Source organism: Rana temporaria, chromosome 6 (assembly GCF_905171775.1).
Source record: "Rana temporaria chromosome 6, aRanTem1.1, whole genome shotgun sequence".
Taxonomy (NCBI): domain Eukaryota; kingdom Metazoa; phylum Chordata; class Amphibia; order Anura; family Ranidae; genus Rana; species Rana temporaria.
The window spans coordinates 11,129,368-11,152,106 of record NC_053494.1 but is presented as its reverse complement, the minus strand read 5'-3'; the positions used below and the strand labels follow the sequence as shown (position 1 = coordinate 11,152,106).

Below are 22,739 nucleotides of genomic sequence, written 5' to 3'. Positions count from 1 at the left end.
ATATTCCAAAAGACTTAAGGAATCCTCCCACGTATAGCATAACTGGATCGTTCTTACTTTGACGTGAGCTGTAAAACATCCGCTCAAGGAATTATGGTATATATCCCTATCTAAACCGCAAATTCCAAACTGAATACAGAATGGATTGTTTTCAATCGCTTTAAGACTTAGGGTCTCAAGTCAAAATACAAAGTCTCAGCAGTGTGAACCGAGCCTACACAAAAAACACCCTGGGGTAAAAAGCAAAAACACACAGGTCAGTGTGGATACTCACCGGGCCTTGGCACAAAGGGCTTTTACTTCACTCTCTTTGATGAGTTCACAGCGCCTGAGCTGCTCGATTTGCCGGTCGAGGTCGCTGATTTCAGTCATGGCTCCTGCTCCACCAGCCTTTGTCTACTGCAGGGAAAGAAAATTTGTATTACTGTCCAGTAAAAGGAAAAACAAAGTGACAGCCAAATGGATACAAAAGGCAACCAAAAATATAACCTGATCAGTGGGGACCGGTTCATAGGGGCGCACGATCATCACCACCACCACCATTTGTCCAGACCCCTGATCTACATACCAGGGGCTTTAAAAAAAAAAAAAGTGGGCTTGGGGCAAAGGGCACTGCGCTCTGAGCCCACCACCCAGTTGTGCGACATTAGCAAATGAATATTGGCCATTTTAACACTGATTCTCCTCCCGGCCAATTCATATTGGTGGTGGGTGACTTGTTCACCTTCGTCGCTGCAAAATTTAGCCAAGTTAACAGGGACCGGTCAGGGTAGATTTGATTTAAATCAAATAAATTGAAATCATAATTTTTTAAAGAGCAAATCTCATCTGTGTCCCGCAGAGGCGGCTCCTCTGACCCACTGGTCACTCAGACCTTCACTTTAACGGGATGGCTGGTGATGCGGCAGTGACAAGGTGAGGGCTGTTGTGGCAGAAGATGAGTGGATGCCCGCTAACAGGCACTACAATGATTGATCTGAAATGAAAGGCGCTCTTTATATGTAAAGGACTTCTTGCCGTTAGAATCCAACATTTGCAAACAAAATTAAGGCTTACTAATAAGCTGTCAGGTTAATACAATTCCCATAAAATAAAAATAAAATCTATGGCCAACTTTATTTCACTTGCAGTTGATACCATTGACTTCAGAACAATGGGAGACAGTTGAGACTTTAGAATAACTGGCAATTCTCAGAGCAGCCGGCACACAGAGGTGAAGTGAGGACATATTGTAACCTATATCCTCTGCCAGTTTTACAACACCGGCTGATGCAAATGAACTTTCTCACAAACCTCAAAATCATGCAATACCAAGATATTCCTGAAGGTGAAAAGCCTGCCAGGGAGAGAAAACTAACATACAAACCAGGGAACAGGAATATGCATTTCTATTGAAACTATACCAACATGGAAAATTAAAGTTCATTGGCTGGTTGCAGCCCTAACTTGAAACTTATCCAAGTTAGGGCTGCAACCAACGATTATATTCATAATCGATTAGTTGGCCGATTATTGTTTCGATTAATCGGATACTAGCCTTCAAAAAATAAATTGAATTTTTTTGGGCCAATTTGATGTTGGGCAGATTACAAAACACAAATTACCGCAAAAACACATTACATGCTTTTCTGCAGCTTGTCCATTGAAGTTCAATATGAACCAAAAAAAAAAAAAAAGGGAACAGTTTTGCGTTTAAAAAGTCGCTAGGGGAACCAACCATCTCGCTAGGGCAGGGATATGCAATTAGCGGACCTCCAGCTGTTGCAGAACTACAAGTCCCATGAGGCATAGCAGGACTCTAACAGCCACAAGCATGACACCCAAAGGCAGAGGCATGATGGGACTTGTAGTTTTGCAACAGCTGGAGGTCCGCTAATTGCATATCCCTGCGCTAGGGGAACCATCTCGCTAGGGGAACCATCTCGCTAGGGGAACCATCTCGCTAGGGGAACCATCTCGCTAGGGGAACCATCTCGCTAGGGGAACCACTTTACACATGACCTTGAAACAAGTTGTTTTCTCAGTGGACTCCAGATACAATTGAGAACACAGAAGCTAACCCCCTTCATGGGAATGGTTGGTGGAGGAGGGGTTCAGTTCAGCTTAAAGGGGTTGTAAAGGTGTAAAAAAACAAAAACAAAAAAAAAACTAAATATTTTCTTTTACCTTAGTGCAGTCCTCCATCACTTACCTCATCCTTCCATTTTGCTTTTAAATGTCCTTATTTCTTCTGAGAAATCCTCACTTCCTGTTCTTGTCTGACTCCACACAGTAATGCGAGGCTTTCTCCCTGGTGTGGAGAAAGCCTCTTGAGGGGGGAGGGGGCAAGCAGGAGTGACAGGACACTACTTTGCAGATAGAGAAAAGGAGCTGTGTGTTAGTAGGCGTCCTGACACTCCTGCTCACCCCCTCCCCCCTCAAGAGGGAGTGTCAGGACGCCCACTAACACACAGCTCCTTTCTCTATCTGCAAAGTAGTGTCCTGACACTCCTGCTTGCCCCCTCCCCCCCTCAAGAGGCTTTATCCAAACCAGGGAGAAAGCCTTGCATTACTGTGTGGAGTCACAGACAGAAGAACAGGAAGTGAGGATTTCTCAGAAGAAATAAGGACATTTACAAGCAAACTGGATGGAAGGATGAGGTAAGTGGAGGAGGACTGCACTAAGGGAAAGGAAGCTATTTAGGGAAAATAAAATAAATGTACCTTTACAAACCCTTTAATATGACAGTGGAGGCAGGACAGACAATGGGGGCATTGCCACAACACTAGATCACTGACTTGCATCATTTAAAAAAAAGTCCATGGTAAAAAAAAAAAAAAATGTATAGTAAGTCTATAGCACAGAAACAAGTAAATTTGCCAAGACCTTTAAATACCTTTGAATAGCTAGCAAAAAAAATACCTCTTTGCAGCTGACAAACAAAAAGCATAGATGGAAAGTACAAAATGTCAAGTCTGTCATTACAAACGGCCACGAGGCTCGTTGCCAAGGCAACGCAATAGGTAATACATTGAATTCCACGCGTCATAGGGTGAGCCTGAAGGGGGAGGAATGCTGCAAAATCTACATTATAAGGAAGGAAGGCAGATTTATAATGTGTCACATTTACTAGTGGAGAGAGAGAAAGGTTATAATCCTGACATTCTATAGGCTTGTTTACACCTGCTGTTGGGAGGGGCTAAAACAACGCATTTTTAGTGCGCATCCAACCACCCCCAAGATGCAAAAGGCAGCAGATGCGGGCATCCAACGTGCCACATTTGCAGCTGTTGGCACCCGCTGAAAAATCTATTGCTTAGGCTTATGTTTTAAGCAGGGGGGGGGGGGGGGGGCCAACACCCCTCAACCACATACAATGCATGCACTTGTAGTGCAATAGTGAAGCATTTACAGGGTTCAACAGGCAGTTGGGAGGAGATCTGCCTGTCAAATGCCTCTGAAAAGCAATGATCGCTTTTTAATCGCGCCTCACATCTAAAACATGCGGCACTCAGTCAGAACCCATGAGCTATGACTAAGCACTAGTTTCAGTGCGAAACGCGTCAGTGTTGGGTTTCATTTTATGTTGCTGTGACTTGTAGTGCTGTCCTTTTAATAAAGGCTACAATATGTTCAGAGTGCGGCTGTCCAGAGACAATTTGTGTTCCTGCTTTGCCAAGTACATTGCCTGCACCCGAGTTGTCTGCAACGGTGGATGTTTGTTTGGGTTCCCACCTGGAGCGGCCATTCCCTTTCCCATCCTTAGGCCCCTTTCAGACTGGGGCGGGAGCCGTGGTGGCGGTATAGCGCCGCTAAAAATAGCGGCGCTATACCGTTGGATTTGCCGCGGGATTCGGCCTCTAGCGGTGCGGTATTAACCCCCGCTAGCGGCCAATAAAGGGTTAATACCTCTGCAGAGGCGCATTGCGGGCAGTATTGCCGCAGTTCCCATTGTTTTAAATGGGAAGGAGCTGTATACACGCCGCTCCTCTCACCGCTCCAAAGATGCTGCTGACAGGAGATTTTTTTTGTCTCCCGCCAGCGCATCGCCTCAGTGTGAAAGCCCTCGGGCTTTCACGTTGAGTCGGCAGTGAAGGAGTTTTTCAGGCGGTATAGCAGCGCTAATTTTAGCGCTTCATCCATAAATAGTGCAATGTGCAACTAAGCAAATAAATAAATATATATCCAATCTATAACTGTCCACAAAAATGATGCAAATAATGCCAATAAAGGTGAGTAAATCCGTGGATAAAAAACAATCCAAAAAAATGCAAAAAAGTGAAAAAATATTATATATATACAAATATAAAAATATAAAATCCACACGAGAATCCCTGTGTAAAAAAAGTTCCAATAAGACTATAGGATAAAGATCAGTATCCAGTGCACAAATCGTGCAAAAGTGAAAAAATCCAGTGGCTAATAAATAAAGTTCATAAAGTGCATCTGTGCTCTGGTTTAATGTGACATGCAGAGTAGTTGTGATTGCAGTCAGCCAGATCCTCCACGGTGACCAGAAAATAAGCGTGCTAGCCCCTTACCTCAAGAAGGCTAATAAATAGCCTATAGAAGTGGTTTCCCAATAGTATCTCCCACCATCAACAGAACGATCCACTCCAGTATATTTACAGGCTCAGCGCGATGACTCTCAAAATAAAGCAAAGGAATGCCTCCATAGTGTAGGATTACAAACAGTATTTAATGAAAAAAATATATATTCACTTACAAACAGTGCTGTAAGATCAGCATAACAGCGGCGTGTGTGTAGTCCTGTGTCTCCCGCTCTGCGGCCGCAAGCGGGTGACGTCACCAACAGCCCTCCAACGTCCTCACGCGTATCGCAACTGTCAACGTTGCTTAATCATAGGACCTCGAGTGGATTTTATATTTTTATATATATATAATATTTTTTCACTTTTTGCATTTTTTGGCTTGTTTTTTATTCACGGATTTACTCACCCTTATTTATTTCCAATATTTGCATCATTTTTGTGGACAGTTATAGATTGGATATATATTTATTTATTTATTTGCTTAGTTGCACATTGCACTATTTATGGATGAAGCACTGTTTGGATTATTACTACTTGAAGGATATGTTATATGCACAGTTTGAAGTTTGTTATTTCCTTTAGACTACTGTGCTGTCACTAGCACATTGGTCACATATTATTATTTTTCATTATTTTTTTCACTCTCAATATCCTCCACTTTATGGTTATTTTTGTTGGATGGTATTTCGGTCTAAGAGTGATACACTGCTAATCAGTACCAGGAGGCAGAGTTTATTACAATACTATTTTAGTGATTGTTGCAAGCGCCACCTCATCCCCCATTTTATCATTTACTGTCAGTGTGTGAGCACTATTGGTGGTGGCTGCTGCATTTGAATTTATATTTTATTTATTTAGTTTATCTTGGCTAGGTTGGTTTGCGCATTAGTTCCCCCCTTATTTCAATTTTAGCGCTGTACCACCTGAAAAACTCCTCAGTGTGAAAGGGGTCCAAGTCTTCAGGAGGAGAGGAAAGGTTCTCAGCTGAGCACACTCATGCATGTTTGAGCCAAGGGCAGATGGATTCCAAGAATGCTGCATGAATCATTTGCCCTTACTCTAGATCAGGGATATGCAATTAGCGGACCTCCAGCTGTTGCCAAACTACAAGTCCCATGAGGCATAGCGAGACTCTGACAGCATCAAGCATGACACCCAGAGGCATGATGGGAATTGTAGTTTGGCAACATCTGGAGGTCCGCTAATTGCATATCCCTGCTCTAGATGGCCATGGCCAGGAATGCTGAGGGGGGGTTGTTTTTCAAAGTGATTTCTCAACAAAAATGAACCATGGAGACATGCATTAAAAATGAAATGGTGTTTTATTAAAAAGTCAGCAATAGCAGCTCCTACATTTCTATTCTGGCAACTTCCTTCCAATGTCCCTCATGCATAAAGAGTTATTCAGTAGCAACTTCAAACACACACACACACACACACACACACACACACACACACAGAAGACTGAAAGTCCTGCCCAGCAAGTAAAGGCCACGGCCCAGCCAAGTAATACAGTTTATTCCCATTACATAAACTTGTCACATGGCTTAGAATCCAGCTATGTGTACAACACCTAAGAGAGGATTAATGCTGCAAACACGTAGGATGGACTATGGGCAACTAGAGCTGAAAAACGACACAACCCACGCAATCAGACAGGACAAGGAAGTCAGAATAGAAACATTGCAAGAGCCAATGAAAGGCAGCAAGACAGTTTATAAATAGATGCAAGTTCTTATTCATTTTTAAAGGAAGTAGTCAATTTGCAAGTGTCTATAAACTATAACAGAGATATGCAATTAGCGAACCTCCAGCTGTTGCAAAACTACAAGACCCATCATGCCTCTGCGTTTCATGCTCATGGCTGTCAGGACTTGTAGTTTTGCAACAGCTGGAGGTCCGCTAATTGCATATCCCTGGTCTATAGGAAAGGAGGGGGAAAAACAAACAAACACACGGCTTTGTAAATGCGATTTGCTGATTGCAGGTACAATGCTGTAAAGCGGGGATATGCAATTAGCGGACCTCCAGCTGTTGCAGAACTACAATTCCCATGAGGCATAGCAAGACTCTGACAGCCACAAGCATGACACCAGAGTCAGAAGCATGATGGGACTTGTAGTTTTGCAACAGCTGGAGGTCCGCTAATTGCATATCCCTGCGTAAAGGGTTATGCCACCTGCATAACAAATAAGCATATACCGGTACATGTGCAAAAGTATCTTTTCCAATCTGCAGTGATGTTTTTTTTTTTTTTAGAAAAATGCAATATAGCTACCTGGAGAGGCTCTCTACACAAATGTGGTACAGAACTCAGCCCCCCCCCCCTCCAGATATACAATTTCCTGCTTGTGCGATTGGCTCACCGATTTTCCCAGAAGTCCTCACCAAGATACAAATCAAATTGAGCATCCCCTGCAACACAAATTAATCTTTTGTTCAGAGCCTCCCAAAAGGGAAATCACGTCTGAAGGGAGGCAGATCCTGTAACTTGCTCATTAGAGCCCTTCAGGTGCAGCAGCCGATTGACCATTATAAAAACACACCTATTCATATTAACGGGCATGGCATGGGCCAAGTGCCAGTTCACATCGGGTGCTTCTGAAAATGGCTCAGTTAGCCCTGAACAACCCAACTGTAAAGTCTACTGCAGACCAACTATAGGATCTGATGGGATAAAAACTATACAGATTGTTTATCCTGCACACCCCCTCCTCCCAACTGCACACCCCCCTACTGCACCCCCCCTCCCTCCTCCCAACTGCACACCCCCCCCCTCTCCTCCCAACTGCACACCCCCCCCCCCTTCTCCCAACTGCACACCCCCCCCCCCCACTCTCCTCCCAACTGCACACCCCCCCTACTGCACCCCCCCCTCCCTCCTCCCAACTGCACACCCCCCCTCTCCTCCCAACTGCACACCCCCCCCCTTCTCCCAACTGCACACCCCCCCCCCCCACTGCTCCAACTGCACACCCCCCCCCCCACTGCTCCCAACTGCACACCCCCCCCCCCCCTGCTCCCAACTGCACACCCCCTGCTCACGGATTGGTAAATGGAAGTTGTACAGAAACTAGATTAAAAATAAGACTGACAGACCAAACCCAGAGAATTTCATCAGAAGGAAGCAAGGTTACAAATCAATGTAGGGTAACATGAAGCAGGAAATAGAACCTGCATAAATAATGACACGCCATTACAGATCAATTCTACATACTATATTTAGAGACATTTCCCTTTAACACTTTACAATAAAATAAAAACCTTTAGACCTGAAGAAGATTTGTTAAACCATGTTAAATGTCGGCTTTGAGGCTGCGCGAGAGGCACACAGCTCAGCCAATCACTGGTAGTTGCGCCGGAGCCCGGAAATTACACAGGCGTGGCCGCATAGCAGTAGGTGAAAGACGGCGGCAGCCTGTATTGACCCTGTCCAGGCCGCGGACATCACTTACCTCCCGCTGTGCGCCCTGATCATCAACAGGCCACGGAGCAGGCGGCCCTGGCCCAACGGGCAAATGCCCGGTCTGCCCTATGGCCAGTCTGGGCCTGGCTACAGATTTTTTTTCCCCCCTCTAGAGTAGGGGTCTCCAAACTGCGGCCCGAGGGCCAGATGTGGCCCTTTGCTAGCCTATATGCGGCCCTTGGGGCACTATTCCTCCAACTGATATGAGGCACTATTCCTTCCACTGACAAGGAGACACCATTTATTCCTCCGATACCAATGATGGGCATCATCACTGGTGCTATTCCTCCTACTGATAGGGGCCCTACTCCTCCTCCTACTGGGAGACCCCTGCTCTACAGTGAAGAACTTCAAAAAATAAAAAAATTGTATACAATAGTTTTTATACCAGTTTTTCTTGTTTATAAAAGCCTTTTCATAGTGATCAGCACTCATTTCTCTGACACATTTTGATAGACGAGAAATTATACTTTGTAATTTGATCATTATACATCATCTCTTCATTAGTAAATATAATTTTGTAACCCCCCCCCCCCCCAATTAAAATTTTGTTAAGGATTTACATCACAATATACGGTTTGCCCAATTCATTTGCCATGATGGCAGCAAGATGAATACACTATCCATATTCAAGCCATTTCCGCCCCCCCCAGTTTTAAGTCAAACTTTTGCAAATTAGAAAAAAGACAAAAAAAATTAAAAAAAAGAGGGGGGGGGGGGCAAACTGGTCCTCTTGTGAGAAAGCAAAGCACCACCTTTACTGATCTATAGACAAAGCCCTGGATCTCTGACTTCTGTTTGTAGTTGAGCTTCACTTGACAAATGTCTTTGAACACCAACACAAGCTGAAAGTAATTTCACCATCCTAGTACAGGGGGTCCCCGACTTACGAACGGGTATGGGACTTTCCTGTTTGTAATCCGGAAATGTTCGTAAGTCGGGCTGCGAATGCGCAGCCAATTACGGCCTATTCTGAAATTTTCCGAGGCTCCCTGCAGTGTCCCGTTCGATATAAGCAAGTGGTTTGTAAGTGGGAGAAGCGCTGTACAAAACTCGTGATATTCCCCCAAATGTTACACTTGCTCTCCAAATCAAAATAACTGCCTGAAATTCTATCATAGAAATAAACCATGAGATCGGTCAACTTTGACACGCGCTCAAGTCACATTAGGCTCCATTCACACCAAGACGATCGCGATTTTTGCCACAATTGCAGCACTATTTATCATGCTGCAAAAACCACTGCGATTGGGGTGCCATTTAACAAGTAAATGGCATTGCAAAAACTCCCCGTGTTGTACTGAGATTCTAGAATTGTGGGCAGAATTGGGGCGATTCAAATCACCCAGTTGTGAATGGAGCTTTGAAGTTGACAGTTTTACCATAAGATCGGTACTTGTGGTAAATTCCCACCACTTGAATATACCGCTGACCCAATATAGTAAACATATAGATCACGTCTTTAGGCTGGGTTCACATCTCTGTGCGGAGCGGCTCACAGCAGGGGGTCCGGGTGTGTCCTTCACTGTTTCAGGTCCGATTTTAGTAAAAATCACCTGTTAATCCTGCCATAAAAAGTCCTTGCTCACACACTTCCTGATAACAATCTGTCCCCATAGTGTTCTACGTTGTCACCTCGTCACCCAGCCATGCGGTCATACATTACTAAAATATGCTCTATTCTTGTGTAAACAGGAAGCCAGTCCACATTGATGTGCAGAGGACACTGGAGAGAGACAATATAGACAGGAAGTAGCAGAAGATCAAGAGCACCAACACACTTACCTGCATGAGAGAGAGGCAGCCCCCATCCCTTAGCCATAGCCTTTATATCCACCCCTGCCCCATCCCCCCCACACTCCCTTCCTCCTGATCATAAGTGCCACAGTCGGGGCAGCTCAGTCCTGTGCCAACCTGTGATTGACAGCTCCTGACCCCTCCCTCCGCCCTGTATAATATACACCCCCCTCCCTTTACAACACACAGCTGGAACAATGCAGCCTCCCGGCATGCAGCGCGTCTGCCATAACCCCGCCTCCTCTCGGTGTACTGCCAAGGCCCCGCCCGCGTTCCATCAGAGTCCCGCCTTTACACACCCCTCTCCCTGCTACGGTGTGCTGTCCAGTAACACCTTGTATAATATATACCCCCTCCCTGTATAATATACACCCCCCTCCCTGTATACTTTACCCCTACCTATGCAGGGCTCCACTGCAGGGGCTGGGAGGTCCGAGCTCAGTCCTGATCCTCAACCATGGTGGGCCCAGGCGCTCTGCATCCTGTGCTGGCACTGCCAGCCGATTGGCTTCTCTGCTTCCATCACAAGCAGAGACCGGCATCGGCACTTTAACTGTAAAAATTGCATTTTAAGAGCATTATTTATTCGCTTGATTTTTGAGAGTGGGGCCTCACGAAGCCTAGAGCCGCCTCTGGACTGGCAAACTGTACGGGAGCAGGTCAAGGCTCAAATGATTTCAGATACAGTCAAGGCCTCGAATGAGTAACTGTGTGAAAAAGGAAAGGAGATTGGATGTCACCTGTGACACAGTGCTGATGTAAAATGCATGACCCTGCTAACTGCTGACACAATGGTCAGACTTATTTACAGACTGCTAACTACAAACACATGACTGTTGTCTACTGTTGACCCCAGATCGCATTAAAGCGGGAGTTCACCCGAAAAAAAAAAATTTTTAACATTAGATTGAGGCCAATTTTACTAAGCAGAATCGGGTGTTTTTTAAAAAAAATGAATGCAGTACTTACCGTTTTAGAGATCGATGTTCTCCCGCCGCTTCCGGGTATGGTCTTCGGGACTGGGCGTTCATATTTGATTGACAGCCTTCCGACGGTCGCATACAGCGCGTCACCAGTTGCCGAAAGTCGGTGCGGCTCTATACTGCGCACCGACGTTCGGCTACTTTCGGGAACTCGTGACGCGCTGTATGCGACCGTCAGAAGGCTGTCAATCAAATCGGAACACCCAGTCCCGCAGCCCATACCCGGAAGCGGCGGGAGAACATCGATCTCTAAAACGGTAAGTACTGCATTCATTAAAAAAAAAAAAAAAAACCCGATTCTGCTTAGTAAAATTAGCCTCAATCTAATGTTAAAAATTGATATTTTGGGTGAACCTCCACTTTAAAAGAGACCCTGTCCTGCTTATTTCTATTACAAGGGATGTTTACATTCCTTAAAATAGGAATACAAGTGACCAAAAAAATAAAGTGTATTTAAGATGCATAGAATGCATTAAGGTGAAAAACCTTGAGGCTGGGTTCATACCACATCCAATACGCAGGAGCCGGTTCACATATCTCCAATGCGAATTTGCATAGGAGCCCTGTGCGTCTTTCGGGTCTGAAATTGGGAGAAGAAAAAAAAAAGGGGGGGGGGGAGCTTTTAAGACCCCGTTCACACTTGAGTGGTTTTCAGGCGCTTTATCCCTAAAAATAGCCTCTGCCAAGCGCCTACAAAACTGCCTCCCATTCATTTGTGACTCTTCACACTGGAGCGGTGAGATTGCAGGACGTTCCAAAAAGTCCAGCAAGCAGCATCTTTGGGGCGGGTTGGGATCGCTGTATTTAGCGCTCCCAAAACACCCTGCCCATTGGAACGAATCGGCAGCGCTTCCGAAGTGAATGAAAAGCGCCACAACGCCGGAGTTTAACCCATCTTTGAAGTCTAAAAGCGCCTCTAAAACAGCATTAAAGCGCTGCTAAAACTAGTGGCCCTTCAGCGTCAACGCTGCCCCAGTGTGAAAGGGGTCTTAAGAGTGACTCAGTCAAGTCCTGAAAAATAATGCCAACATTCCTGCACAAGAGAACCTCTATGGCCCGTCTCTCCCTCCTTTCCAACACTGCAGCCCTAGGCAAAGTCTATTACAGAAAAAATATGATCGGCCTTTTACATGGTCACTTTAATTGACCCCCCCCCCCCCCCCCAAGAAATACTCAGCTAGGATTGTGGCCAGATAATAGCACTGTCATAAAAACCATGTCAAAATTCATGATCATATACAAGTAATTACAGCCAAGAACCTTGGACTAGGAAAAAACTAAAATGTAAAAACACATACAGTACCAGCTAGTGCCCTGGTGGGATAAGTCCGCTAAACTCTCAATCAGTCAACAGATTTAAACCACAACTACAAGAGGTCACATCCAAACACATACAGATTAGTTACCAAGGATCTTAAGAAGGCACTTGGAGTCGTGCCCCAATTATGATCAAAAAAGAAAAGTCTGTCCACACAACAGTAATCTTCTGACCCGACAACTTCACACATCACAACGTGCATTCTCTGTTCTGCTATATTTTGTAGTAATAAAAAAAAAAAGCAACATCAGAGTATCTGACACCCAAGACGGCTCATTTTCAACGTCTCCTACTCTACATTATAAAACATTCTCAGTAATAGCAATATGAAAACTGATAACAATGGAAAAGGACTACTTTGCTGGTCAGTGGAGAAATGCATCTGTACATTGGTTCTTAGCTGTCATACATTAATGCATAAATATATATATATATATATATATATATATAAAAATAAAAAAAACACATCATTTAAACCTCTGGTTCCCCTCCAGTGCTCCTGTGCTTCCCCTTGACCAGTAACGCTTACTATTGGGGGGCACTGGTGGGTGCTCACTCCCGACCCCGGTCCATGCATCTATGAGTCAGAGATGCAGGGGGCTGCCTTCACTCTCTCCTCATTGGCTGTGATTGACAGCAGTGCGAGCCAATGGCTCCCGCTGCCGTTTCAAAGCCAATGAGTAGAGACAACCCTGGGACAGCCGAGGCTCGCGTGCATGTCGCAGGATCGAGATGGAGCTCTGGTTAATATTTTGGGGGGGTGGGGCAGCACACAGGGTTATTTTATTTTTTGGGGGGCAAAAAAACCTGCAGCCTTTAGGCTGGGTTCACACTAGTGAGAATTGGGTGCAGAGGTTTCTCCACATCCGATTTGCACGTCAGGACATTGTGATGGGCCCTCTATGGCGCTGGTTCACAGACCTCCGCGGCGGCTGTGTAGCGACTTGCACAGGGGTCCTGTGTGTCTTTGGCTCAGTTTCAGGCAAAAATTTGGCCCCGATATGGAGAACAGACGCACCAGACCCCTGCTGTCAGCCACTCCACACGGAGGTGTGAACCCAGCCTCACACTTCAAATTAGGAGGTAGTGGAGGGTTCCCCTAAGGGCCCTTTCACACGGGCGGCCCGTTCAGGTCCGTCTGCCAGTTTTTTAGGCAGACCTGAACCGGCGTTCCGTGCTCCTCTATGGAGCCGCAGATGTCAGCGGGCATGTCATGCCCGCTGACATCCGACCCGCCAAAGTGTGACGGAGGAAAAACCTACTTTTCCATCCGTCTGGCGGATCGGGTGAACACGGGCAGACGGTCCGTGTTCATCTGATCCCCCCATGGGGGAGAGCGGAGAAAAGACAGGGCGGTCCCTGCACAGTGTGCGGGGACTGCCCTGTCATCCGCCGGCTCAGCGGGGGATCAATGGAGCGATCCCCGCTGAGCAAGCAGAGGTTCACGGGGCGGATCATTACTGATCCGCCCCGTGTGAAAGGGGCCTTACATCTATATTCTGTGAAGAAAGCTACCTCTTACATTGGTGGTCAATAAAATAACGGCACCATTTCATTGCGAGTCAGCAGGACTCCCCCAAGCTGTGGCTGCCTGTAGGTAGAATGCCACCCTTAGGTGGGTAAACACAAGAAGGTCGCACAGGAACGCAGTGTACAATCCTGTGTAATTTACATGCACCAAAAGTAATGCATATACTAAAAAGGTATTGCAACTGGAAGAGTACTTTTGTACCATGCTAACCAGTGTGTGAAAACGTACTACGTTTGGGCCGGTAACACTGCACAGACACCGGCTGGAGATCACAAAGGCACCGCGCTTTGAATGTGGTGTGGTAATCGAGTTCTAGTGTGAGCGGGGCTCTTGCGGATAAGATTATTGGCGTTCTACCGCTGGATCTGTCAGGTGACGCCGGCCCAAACAAGATGCAGAAACCATGGGGACACACTACCGAAGGGGAATTTGTTTGAGATGGACTCTGTTCACCCAGAACACCAAAAGTGACACGTGTCAAAAGGAAACAGTATTTACTTTAGTACCTTCCTCTCTAATGAAGCCAATTCTCCTTCTCTGACAGACGCTGTTGATGTAGCTCCTCAGAAAGCTCATTTTCCCTGCAGGAAGGTATTTTGGGTGTGTGGATGATGGAATTGAGTGGAGCATCATCTTCCCCAGGGGGGGGGGGACAATCACAAGGAATAAAGAAGTGTCAAGTTTTGCATGAAGCAGATAATGTACAGATCAGCAAAAACGATCGGAGACGAAGGCTGTCTTATAGTCAGGACTCACGCGATATAATATCACAATAGGCGTATATTGGTTTGCGCAAAAGTTATGTCTACAAACTATGGGATATATTTAGGGACATTTTTTATTGTTTTACTGATAATGGTGGCGATCTGAAATTTTTAGCAGGTACTGCGACATACTAATCTGACCCAAAATAACTTTTTGGGGACAAGTGACATTACATTGATCAGTGCTATAAAAATGCACTGATCAATGTAAAAATTACACCGGCAGGGAAGGGGTTAACACTAGGGCGTGATCAAGGGGTTAAGTGCATGCCCTGGGTGTATTCTAACTGTAGGGGGGGGAATGGGCTATTAGATCACTGGGAACAGTAGATCTCCGTCATGTCACTAGGCAGAACGGGCAAATCACCTTGTTTAGGTCCCCCGTTCTGACTCTCCTCGATCGCCGGCAAACATCAAGTCCGCTGAACCCGCCGGAAAAATGCCTCCAGTGTGAAAGGGGGGTCTTCGGGTCCTTTCACATGGGCATTTCAATCAGGTCCTCCTGTCCTGATCAAAACCTCCATTCACCCCTATGGGGCAGCAGTGAGATGCGCTGCTATCTGATAAATTCAGAACGTTTCTAAAAATGCTAACACACACACACACACACACACTTTTTCTGTCCGAGTTCAGGGGCGCTTTGACAGACATCTGTGCGGGTTCCTGCACAGATGTCTAGTCAAATCCCCCCCGAAGTCGCCAAAAGTAGTTCAGGAACTTTCGGGAGCCGGTGGGGTGCTGCAAAGATGCCATTGCGACAAATCGGACGGTGCCGTTGCTGGCAATAGCCGGCGATTTGAAATGTCAAATTGCATGTCAAAATGGCCCGATGTGAATGTGGGCTAATAACAGGGTGTGAGATACTGGCCAGATCACCAGGTGATAAAGAGAGGAGGGTGGGGGGGGGGGGGGGGGAGCCCAAGAAAATAAAACCAATGCAGCCACCACATCCAATGATTGGTAAGCCGCAATAGAATACATTTTTGTTTTGGGTAGAGTGCAGAGGGATTAGAACACCCGGCAGATCTTATAGCCGCCTGTACCCTTGTGTTAAAGTGGTTGTATACAAACGTTTGCCTATAATAATGCTTACCTGCAGGTATAATGAATATCTCCTAAACCTGTACCGTTTAGAAGAAATTAGCTTTGCATGCAGCCGCTGACAGCGGCGCATGCGCTGCGAGCGCCCCGGCTGAAGAATGTGACGTCATCGCGGCTCCGGGCCACTCACAGCGCCGGAGCCGCGAACCCAAAATACATGCCGATGGCAAAATGCCAGCTCCCTCGGCGTGGACCAGGATGAGATATCAAACACCTCGTTCTAAGGCAAGTATTTCATAATGAGCTAGTATGCGCTGCATACTAGCTCATTATGCCTTTGCCTTACAGGTTTTTTTGGGGGGTATACAACCACTTTAAGGAGATTCCCCTCTATTCATCCTGTTTACCATGATTGAAAAAATAAAATAAAAAAATTGGGGTGTCCCCTGAAAAGTAATAGAAATCTTCCAATGGGGCCGCCATTTCTGATAATCTTGCGCCCCCTCCTTTTTTACTAAGTAATCCCTTGATTTGAAGGGAATTCCTCTCACTTCCTGTTTGGCTATGGGACAGGAAGTGAAGGGTAATGTCCGCAATGGGACACAGATGGCAAAACAAAAGAGTTCTACTTTAAACACTTCAACTAAAAGTTACAGGACAGTTTGGTGCAACACTGTTGCAGGTCTTACAATCAGCTGTGTGATAAGTGCTACAATGCGGATACATCTCTAGTGCAACAAGTTTGTTCTTGTATAATTTGTATGTAGCAGATGTACCGAGAGGGGGGCAAATATCACAGATGAATAATTAAAAAAAATTGTACGGACAAAACATCAGACAGACTGCAAACAGTCATAGATACCAACCAAATATCAGACCCAATTATTATTATTATTATAATAATGACAGGAGTGTTTATTCTATAATTAGTACAGAAGAGGAAATGAGAGTCACTGACTGAATCCTAATGATAATATCCAGAGGACTGAAAACTGCTTCCAATCATAACATAGGTGAATAATCACTGGAGAGTACTAGGAATGGATATTATACCCCTAAATACAGGACAGTGTGTGCAATACTTTATTAGAGGGAAGTCTATGCGGGGTCATTATATACAATTATGCCACACCAGTCATCTCCATTATGATAATCACCCACAGGAACCATTGTACATTACAGGAATTTTATATTCCAATAATAGTATATAGAACAATAAAAGGGGGAGGGGACACAGAGTGGCTGAACACTCAGATTCACCATAATAACCAGTATATTCTACCAGTCACCATATAGTGTATTAGAGAGTTCATGAAGATCACCCATTACATGGGATATACACAGGCTCCTAGGGATATACTACTGCACACAGGCTCCTAGGGATATATACCACTGTACACAGGCTCCTAGGGATATATACCACTGTACACAGGCTCCTAGGGATATATACCACTGTACACAGGCTCCTAGGGATATATACCACTGTACACAGGCTCCTAGGGATATATACCACTGTACACAGGCGCCTAGGGATATATACCACTGTACACAGGCGCCTAGGGATATACCACTGTACACAGGCGCCTAGGGATATACCACTGTACACAGGCGCCTAGGGATATACCACTGCACACAGGCGCCTAGGGATATACCACTGTACACAGGCGCCTAGGGATATACCACTGTACACAGGCTCCTAGGGATATATACCACTGTACACAGGCGCCTAGGGATATACCACTGTACACAGGCGCCTAGGGATATACCACTGTACACAGGCGCCTAGGGATATACCACTGCACACAGGCGCCTAGGGATATACCACTGCACACAGGCGCCTAGGGATATACCACTGTACACAGGCTCCTAGGGATATAGATAGGCCCCTGACATCTCCCCTTTGAGAGAAAGGGAGTGAGGACACAAATTCCCCAGTCCCTTTCTCTGTAGCCTCAGCTGCACTGAAGATGAATGGACAGGAGACAGAGGCTCCTCCCCATTCATAAACTGAAGCATCGTAAAGACAGTTTACGATGCTCAGTTATGAATGGACAGTCAGTGATCACCGACACTGCATTCAGAGAAGGAAGGAGTCAGTAAATTACAGATTTATCGGCTCCTTCCTCCACTTTCCATCCTGACAGGGGGAGCAGGTGAGGACAAGGAGAGAAAGGAGGAGAAGCAGCTGTCAGCTGCCTTATGGAAATCTATACAGGGAGATCGGTGCTTGTACCCCCCCCCCCCCCCCATGATCATCTGCTGAGTGTCCAGGTATCGGATTAGGCATCGGAGCATTTGCACAAGTACTCGTGAAAATGCTTGGTGCAACCCCGATAGATACACACTGATCTCTATACACAGGCTCCTGTATGGGATGGATACACACTGATCTCTATACACAGGCTCCTGTATGGGATATATACACACACTGAGCTCTATACACAGGCTCCTGTATGGGGGGGGGGGGATCTATATACTGATCTCTATACACAGGCTCCTGTATGGGGGATCTATATACTGGTCTCTATACACAGGCTCCTGTATGGGATATATACACACACTGAGCTCTATACACAGGCTCCTGTATGGGATATATACACACACTGAGCTCTATACACAGGCTCCTGTATGGGGGGGGGGGGATCTATATACTGATCTCTATACACAGGCTCCTGGGAGATCTATATACTGAGCTCTATACAGACCATCCTGTATGCAGGATCTATATACTGAGCTCTATACACACAGGCTCCTGTATGGAGGATCTATATACTGAGCTCTATACACACAGGCTCCTGTATGGAGGATCTATATACTGAGCTCTATACACACAGGCTCCTGTATGGAGGATCTATATACTGAGCTCTATACACACAGGCTCCTGTATGGAGGATCTATATACTGAGCTCTATACACACAGGCTCCTGTATGGAGGATCTATATACTGGTCTCTATACACACAGGCTCCTGTATGGAGGATCTATATACTGATCTCTATATACACAGGCTCCTGTATGGAGGATCTATATACTGGTCTCTATACACAGGCTCCTGTATGGAGGATCTATATACTGATCTCTATATACACAGGCTCCTGTATGGAGGATCTATATACTGAGCTCTATACACACAGGCTCCTGTATGGAGGATCTATATACTGAGCTCTATACACACAGGCTCCTGTATGGAGGATCTATATACTGAGCTCTATACACACAGGCTCCTGTATGGAGGATCTATATACTGAGCTCTATACACACAGGCTCCTGTATGGAGGATCTATATACTGAGCTCTATACACACAGGCTCCTGTATGGAGGATCTATATACTGGTCTCTATACACACAGGCTCCTGTATGGAGGATCTATATACTGAGCTCTATACACACAGGCTCCTGTATGGAGGATCTATATACTGATCTCTATATACACAGGCTCCTGTATGGAGGATCTATATACTGATCTCTATATACACAGGCTCCTGTATGGGGGATCTATATACTGATCTATATATACACAGGCTCCTGTATGGAGGATCTATATACTGGTCTCTATACACAGGCTCCTGTATGGAGGATCTATATACTGATCTATATATATATATATATATATATATATATATATATATATACACAGGCTCCTGTATGGGGGATCTATATACTGGTCTCTACAGACAGGCTCCTGTATGGAGGATCTATATACTGGTCTCTATACACAGGCTCCTGTATGGGAGATCTATATACTGGTCTCTATACACGGGCTCCTCTATGGGGGGATCTATATACTGATCTCTATACACAGGCTCATGTATGGAGGATCTATATACTGGTCTCTATACACAGGCTCATGTATGGAGGATCTATATACTGGTCTCTATACACAGGCTCCTGTACGGGAGATCTATACACTGGTCTCTATACACAGGCTCCTGTATGGAGGATCTATATACTGGTCTCTATACACAGGCTCCTGTATGGAGGATCTATATACTGGTCTCTATACACAGGCTCCTGTATGGATGATCTATATACTGATCTCTATATACACAGGCTCCTGTATGGAGGATCTATATACTGATCTCTATATATACAGGCTACTGTATGGGGGATCTATATACTGGTCTCTATACACAGGCTCCTGTATGGAGGATCTAAATACTGGTCTCTATACACAGGCTCCAGTATGGAGGATCTATATACTGGTCTCTATACACAGGCTCCTGTACGGGAGATCCATACACTGGTCTCTATATACACAGGCTCCTGTATGGAGGATCTACATACTGGTCTCTATACACAGGCTCCTGTATGGAGGATCTATATACTGGTCTCTATACACAGGCTCCTGTATGGATGATCTATATACTGATCTCTATATACACAGGCTCCTGTATGGAGGATCCATATACTGGTCTCTATACACAGGCTCCTGTATGGAGGATCTATATACTGGTCTCTATACACAGGCTCCTGTATGGAGGATCTATATACTGGTCTCTATACACAGGCTCCTGTATGAAGGATCTATATACTGGTCTCTATACACAGACTCATGTATGGAGGATCTATATACTGGTCTCTATACACAGGCTCCTGTATGGGGGATCTATATACTGGTCTCTATACACAGGCTCATGTATGGAGGATCTATATACTGGTCTCTATACACAGGCTCCTGTATGGGGGATCTATATACTGGTCTCTATACACAGGCTCATGTATGGAGGATCTATATACTGGTCTCTATACACAGGCTCCTGTATGGGGGGGATCTATATACTGGTCTCTATACACAGGCTCCTATATGGAGGATCTATACACTGGTCTCTATACACAGGCTCCTGTATGGGGGATCTATATACTGGTCTCTATACACAGGCTCATGTATGGAGGATCTATATACACAGGCTCCTGTATGGGGGGTCTATATACTGGTCTCTATACACAGGCTCATGTATGGAGGATCTATATACACAGGCTCCTGTATGGGGGATCTATATACTGGTCTCTATACACAGGCTCCTGTATGGGATATGAATAGAGATATTCACAGGCCCGGATATGAGGAGCCAGCATCCGGTATGCACTGGTAGCGCCTTCCCCCTGACCACCCGGAGTCCAGTATTACCTTGACGGTGTCCGGGGGAGGCCCCTGCGTCCGGTGCAAGACGGGGTATCGGCGGATGTTCTTCCCCCCTCAGCTCCTCCGGTGTGGCTCCCGCCGCCGCCTCCTCCTCACACACCGAAAGAGAAGCACCGCGAGAAGATGACGTCAATACCGCCGCGCCCCGCCTTCTGCGACTCCACCCCCTCGACTTCTACTGCGGCGCGTTCTCGCCTCTGCCTGGCAACCGTGCCCTGCGCGAGCTCGCGGCGGGAAGAAAAAGGTGGCGCGGGGAGGGAACACGTGACCTGAACGTCACCATCCGGGCTTTATGTAATGTGTGAGGGAGAGGAATAGGCGCCCCCTGGCTACTTCCGGTGTTATAAACAGGATATGTCAGCGTGAACTGACACCGTGTACCCCCAACCAATACACACCACTGTACCCCTAATCAATATATGCCACTGTACTCCTAACCAATGCACACCACTGTACCCCTAATCAATAAATACCACTGTACTCCTAACCAATAAATACCACTGTGTACCCCTAATTAATAAATACCACTGTACCCCTAATCAATAAATACCACGGTACCCCTAACCAATAAATACAGTTGTACCCCTAACCATAACATACCACTGTACCCCCAACCAATAATTACTGCTGTACCCCAAACCAATAAATACCACTGTACTACTAACCAATAAATACCACTGTACTCCTAATAATACATACCACTGTACCCCCAACCAATAAATACAGCTGTACCCCTAACCAATACATACCACTGTACTCCTAACCAATAATTACCACTGTACCCCCAACCAATAAATACTGCTGTACCCCTAACCAATACATACCACTGTGTACCCCAACCAATAAATACAGCTGTACCCCTAACCAATACATACCACTGTACCCCCAACCAATAATTACCGCTGTACCCCTAACCAATATATACCACTGTACTCCTAACCAATAATTACCACTGTACCCCCAACCAATAAATACTGCTGTACCCCAAACCAATACATACCACTGTGTACCCCCAACCAATAAATACAGCTGTACCCCCAACCAATAAATACCACTGTACTCCTAACCAATACATACTACTGTACTCCTAAACAATAAATACCGCTGTACCCCCAACCAATAATTACCACTGTACCCCTAACCAATATATACCACTGTACTCCTAACCTGTCACTAATGCAGTACAGCTTCATCATATAAATGGTGTGGCGTGATCGGGAACACCAACTGGTGACAGTACGATAAAAATAATATATATATATATATATTTTTATTACATTCTTTTTATTGATTTTTTTGCTATTTTTTTTAACACACTGTGACCACGGCAATATAATGTTACAAAAGCAACATTGTACTACTCTGGAGAAGTGATCCGGTGTAGTGTCACAGTTTGCTGCTTATCGTAGAATGCTGCGGAAGTCACGTGGCGGCCAACTGCGCATGCGCGATGCGTTCCAAACGCAAGTGCGATGCGTTCCAATGGATTTACGGAAGTACACACCAGCGAACCCGGCATTCAGGGCGACGTGGATTTAGAGGAAAGTGGCCAGTCGGCCTCACGTCCTCGCTTCGCTCGGACGGCTCGCTCCGCTCGCTCGGCCTCCTGGCTCTTTTTTTAACATCCTCCAGTCCACGGGATGTTAAGGAAAGAGCCTGGATGCCGACCGAGGTTTCGCTGGTGTGTACTGTCGTGAATCCATTGGAACGCATTGCATTTGCGTTTGGAACGCATCGCGCATGCGCAGTTGGCCGCCACGTGACTTCCGGAGCATTGTACGATAGGCAGCAAACTGTGACAATACACCGGATTTTCACTTTTATTTTTTTGCACATTATGATTGCTTATAGCAGTGAATTTTATTGTTATAGGCAAGCATTTCAATGAATGAAATCGATTCATTCAGTTTGTTTTGTTGTGGTTAGCTGTGATTGGCCAAAGCTAATCACATGGTACAGATTGTCCCTGTCTGTACCATGTGATCATTGTGAGTAATCACCGTTAGCAACACAATTGTACACAATGGATGGCATGAAAGGAAGGCATCCATTGTTTACAACTGTCATGTGATCTGCAGTGATTGGTCACAGTGATCACATGGTACTGGCAGCGAGTCAGTACACTGATCAGTCATCGGCTGTGTCTAATGGTGCGATCCAGGAG

The 22,739-nt window shown here is 45.7% G+C and overlaps 1 protein-coding gene across 1 annotated transcript in view; it reads right to left on the bottom strand.

Annotated features, from left to right (window-relative positions):
• The window catches only part of PPP4C (protein phosphatase 4 catalytic subunit), a 28,007-nt gene extending 7,229 nt beyond the window's left edge, over window positions 1–20,778 (bottom strand). Inside the window, exons 1-2 of the mRNA XM_040356154.1 lie at window positions 20,561–20,778; window positions 275–399 (exon numbers count right to left, since the gene is read on the bottom strand). Of these exons, the coding sequence (XP_040212088.1) occupies window positions 275–372 (98 nt within the window). The 5' untranslated portion in view covers window positions 373–399; window positions 20,561–20,778. The remainder of the gene's footprint in view (window positions 1–274; window positions 400–20,560) is intronic.
• Window positions 20,779–22,739: the final 1,961 nt, after the last annotated feature.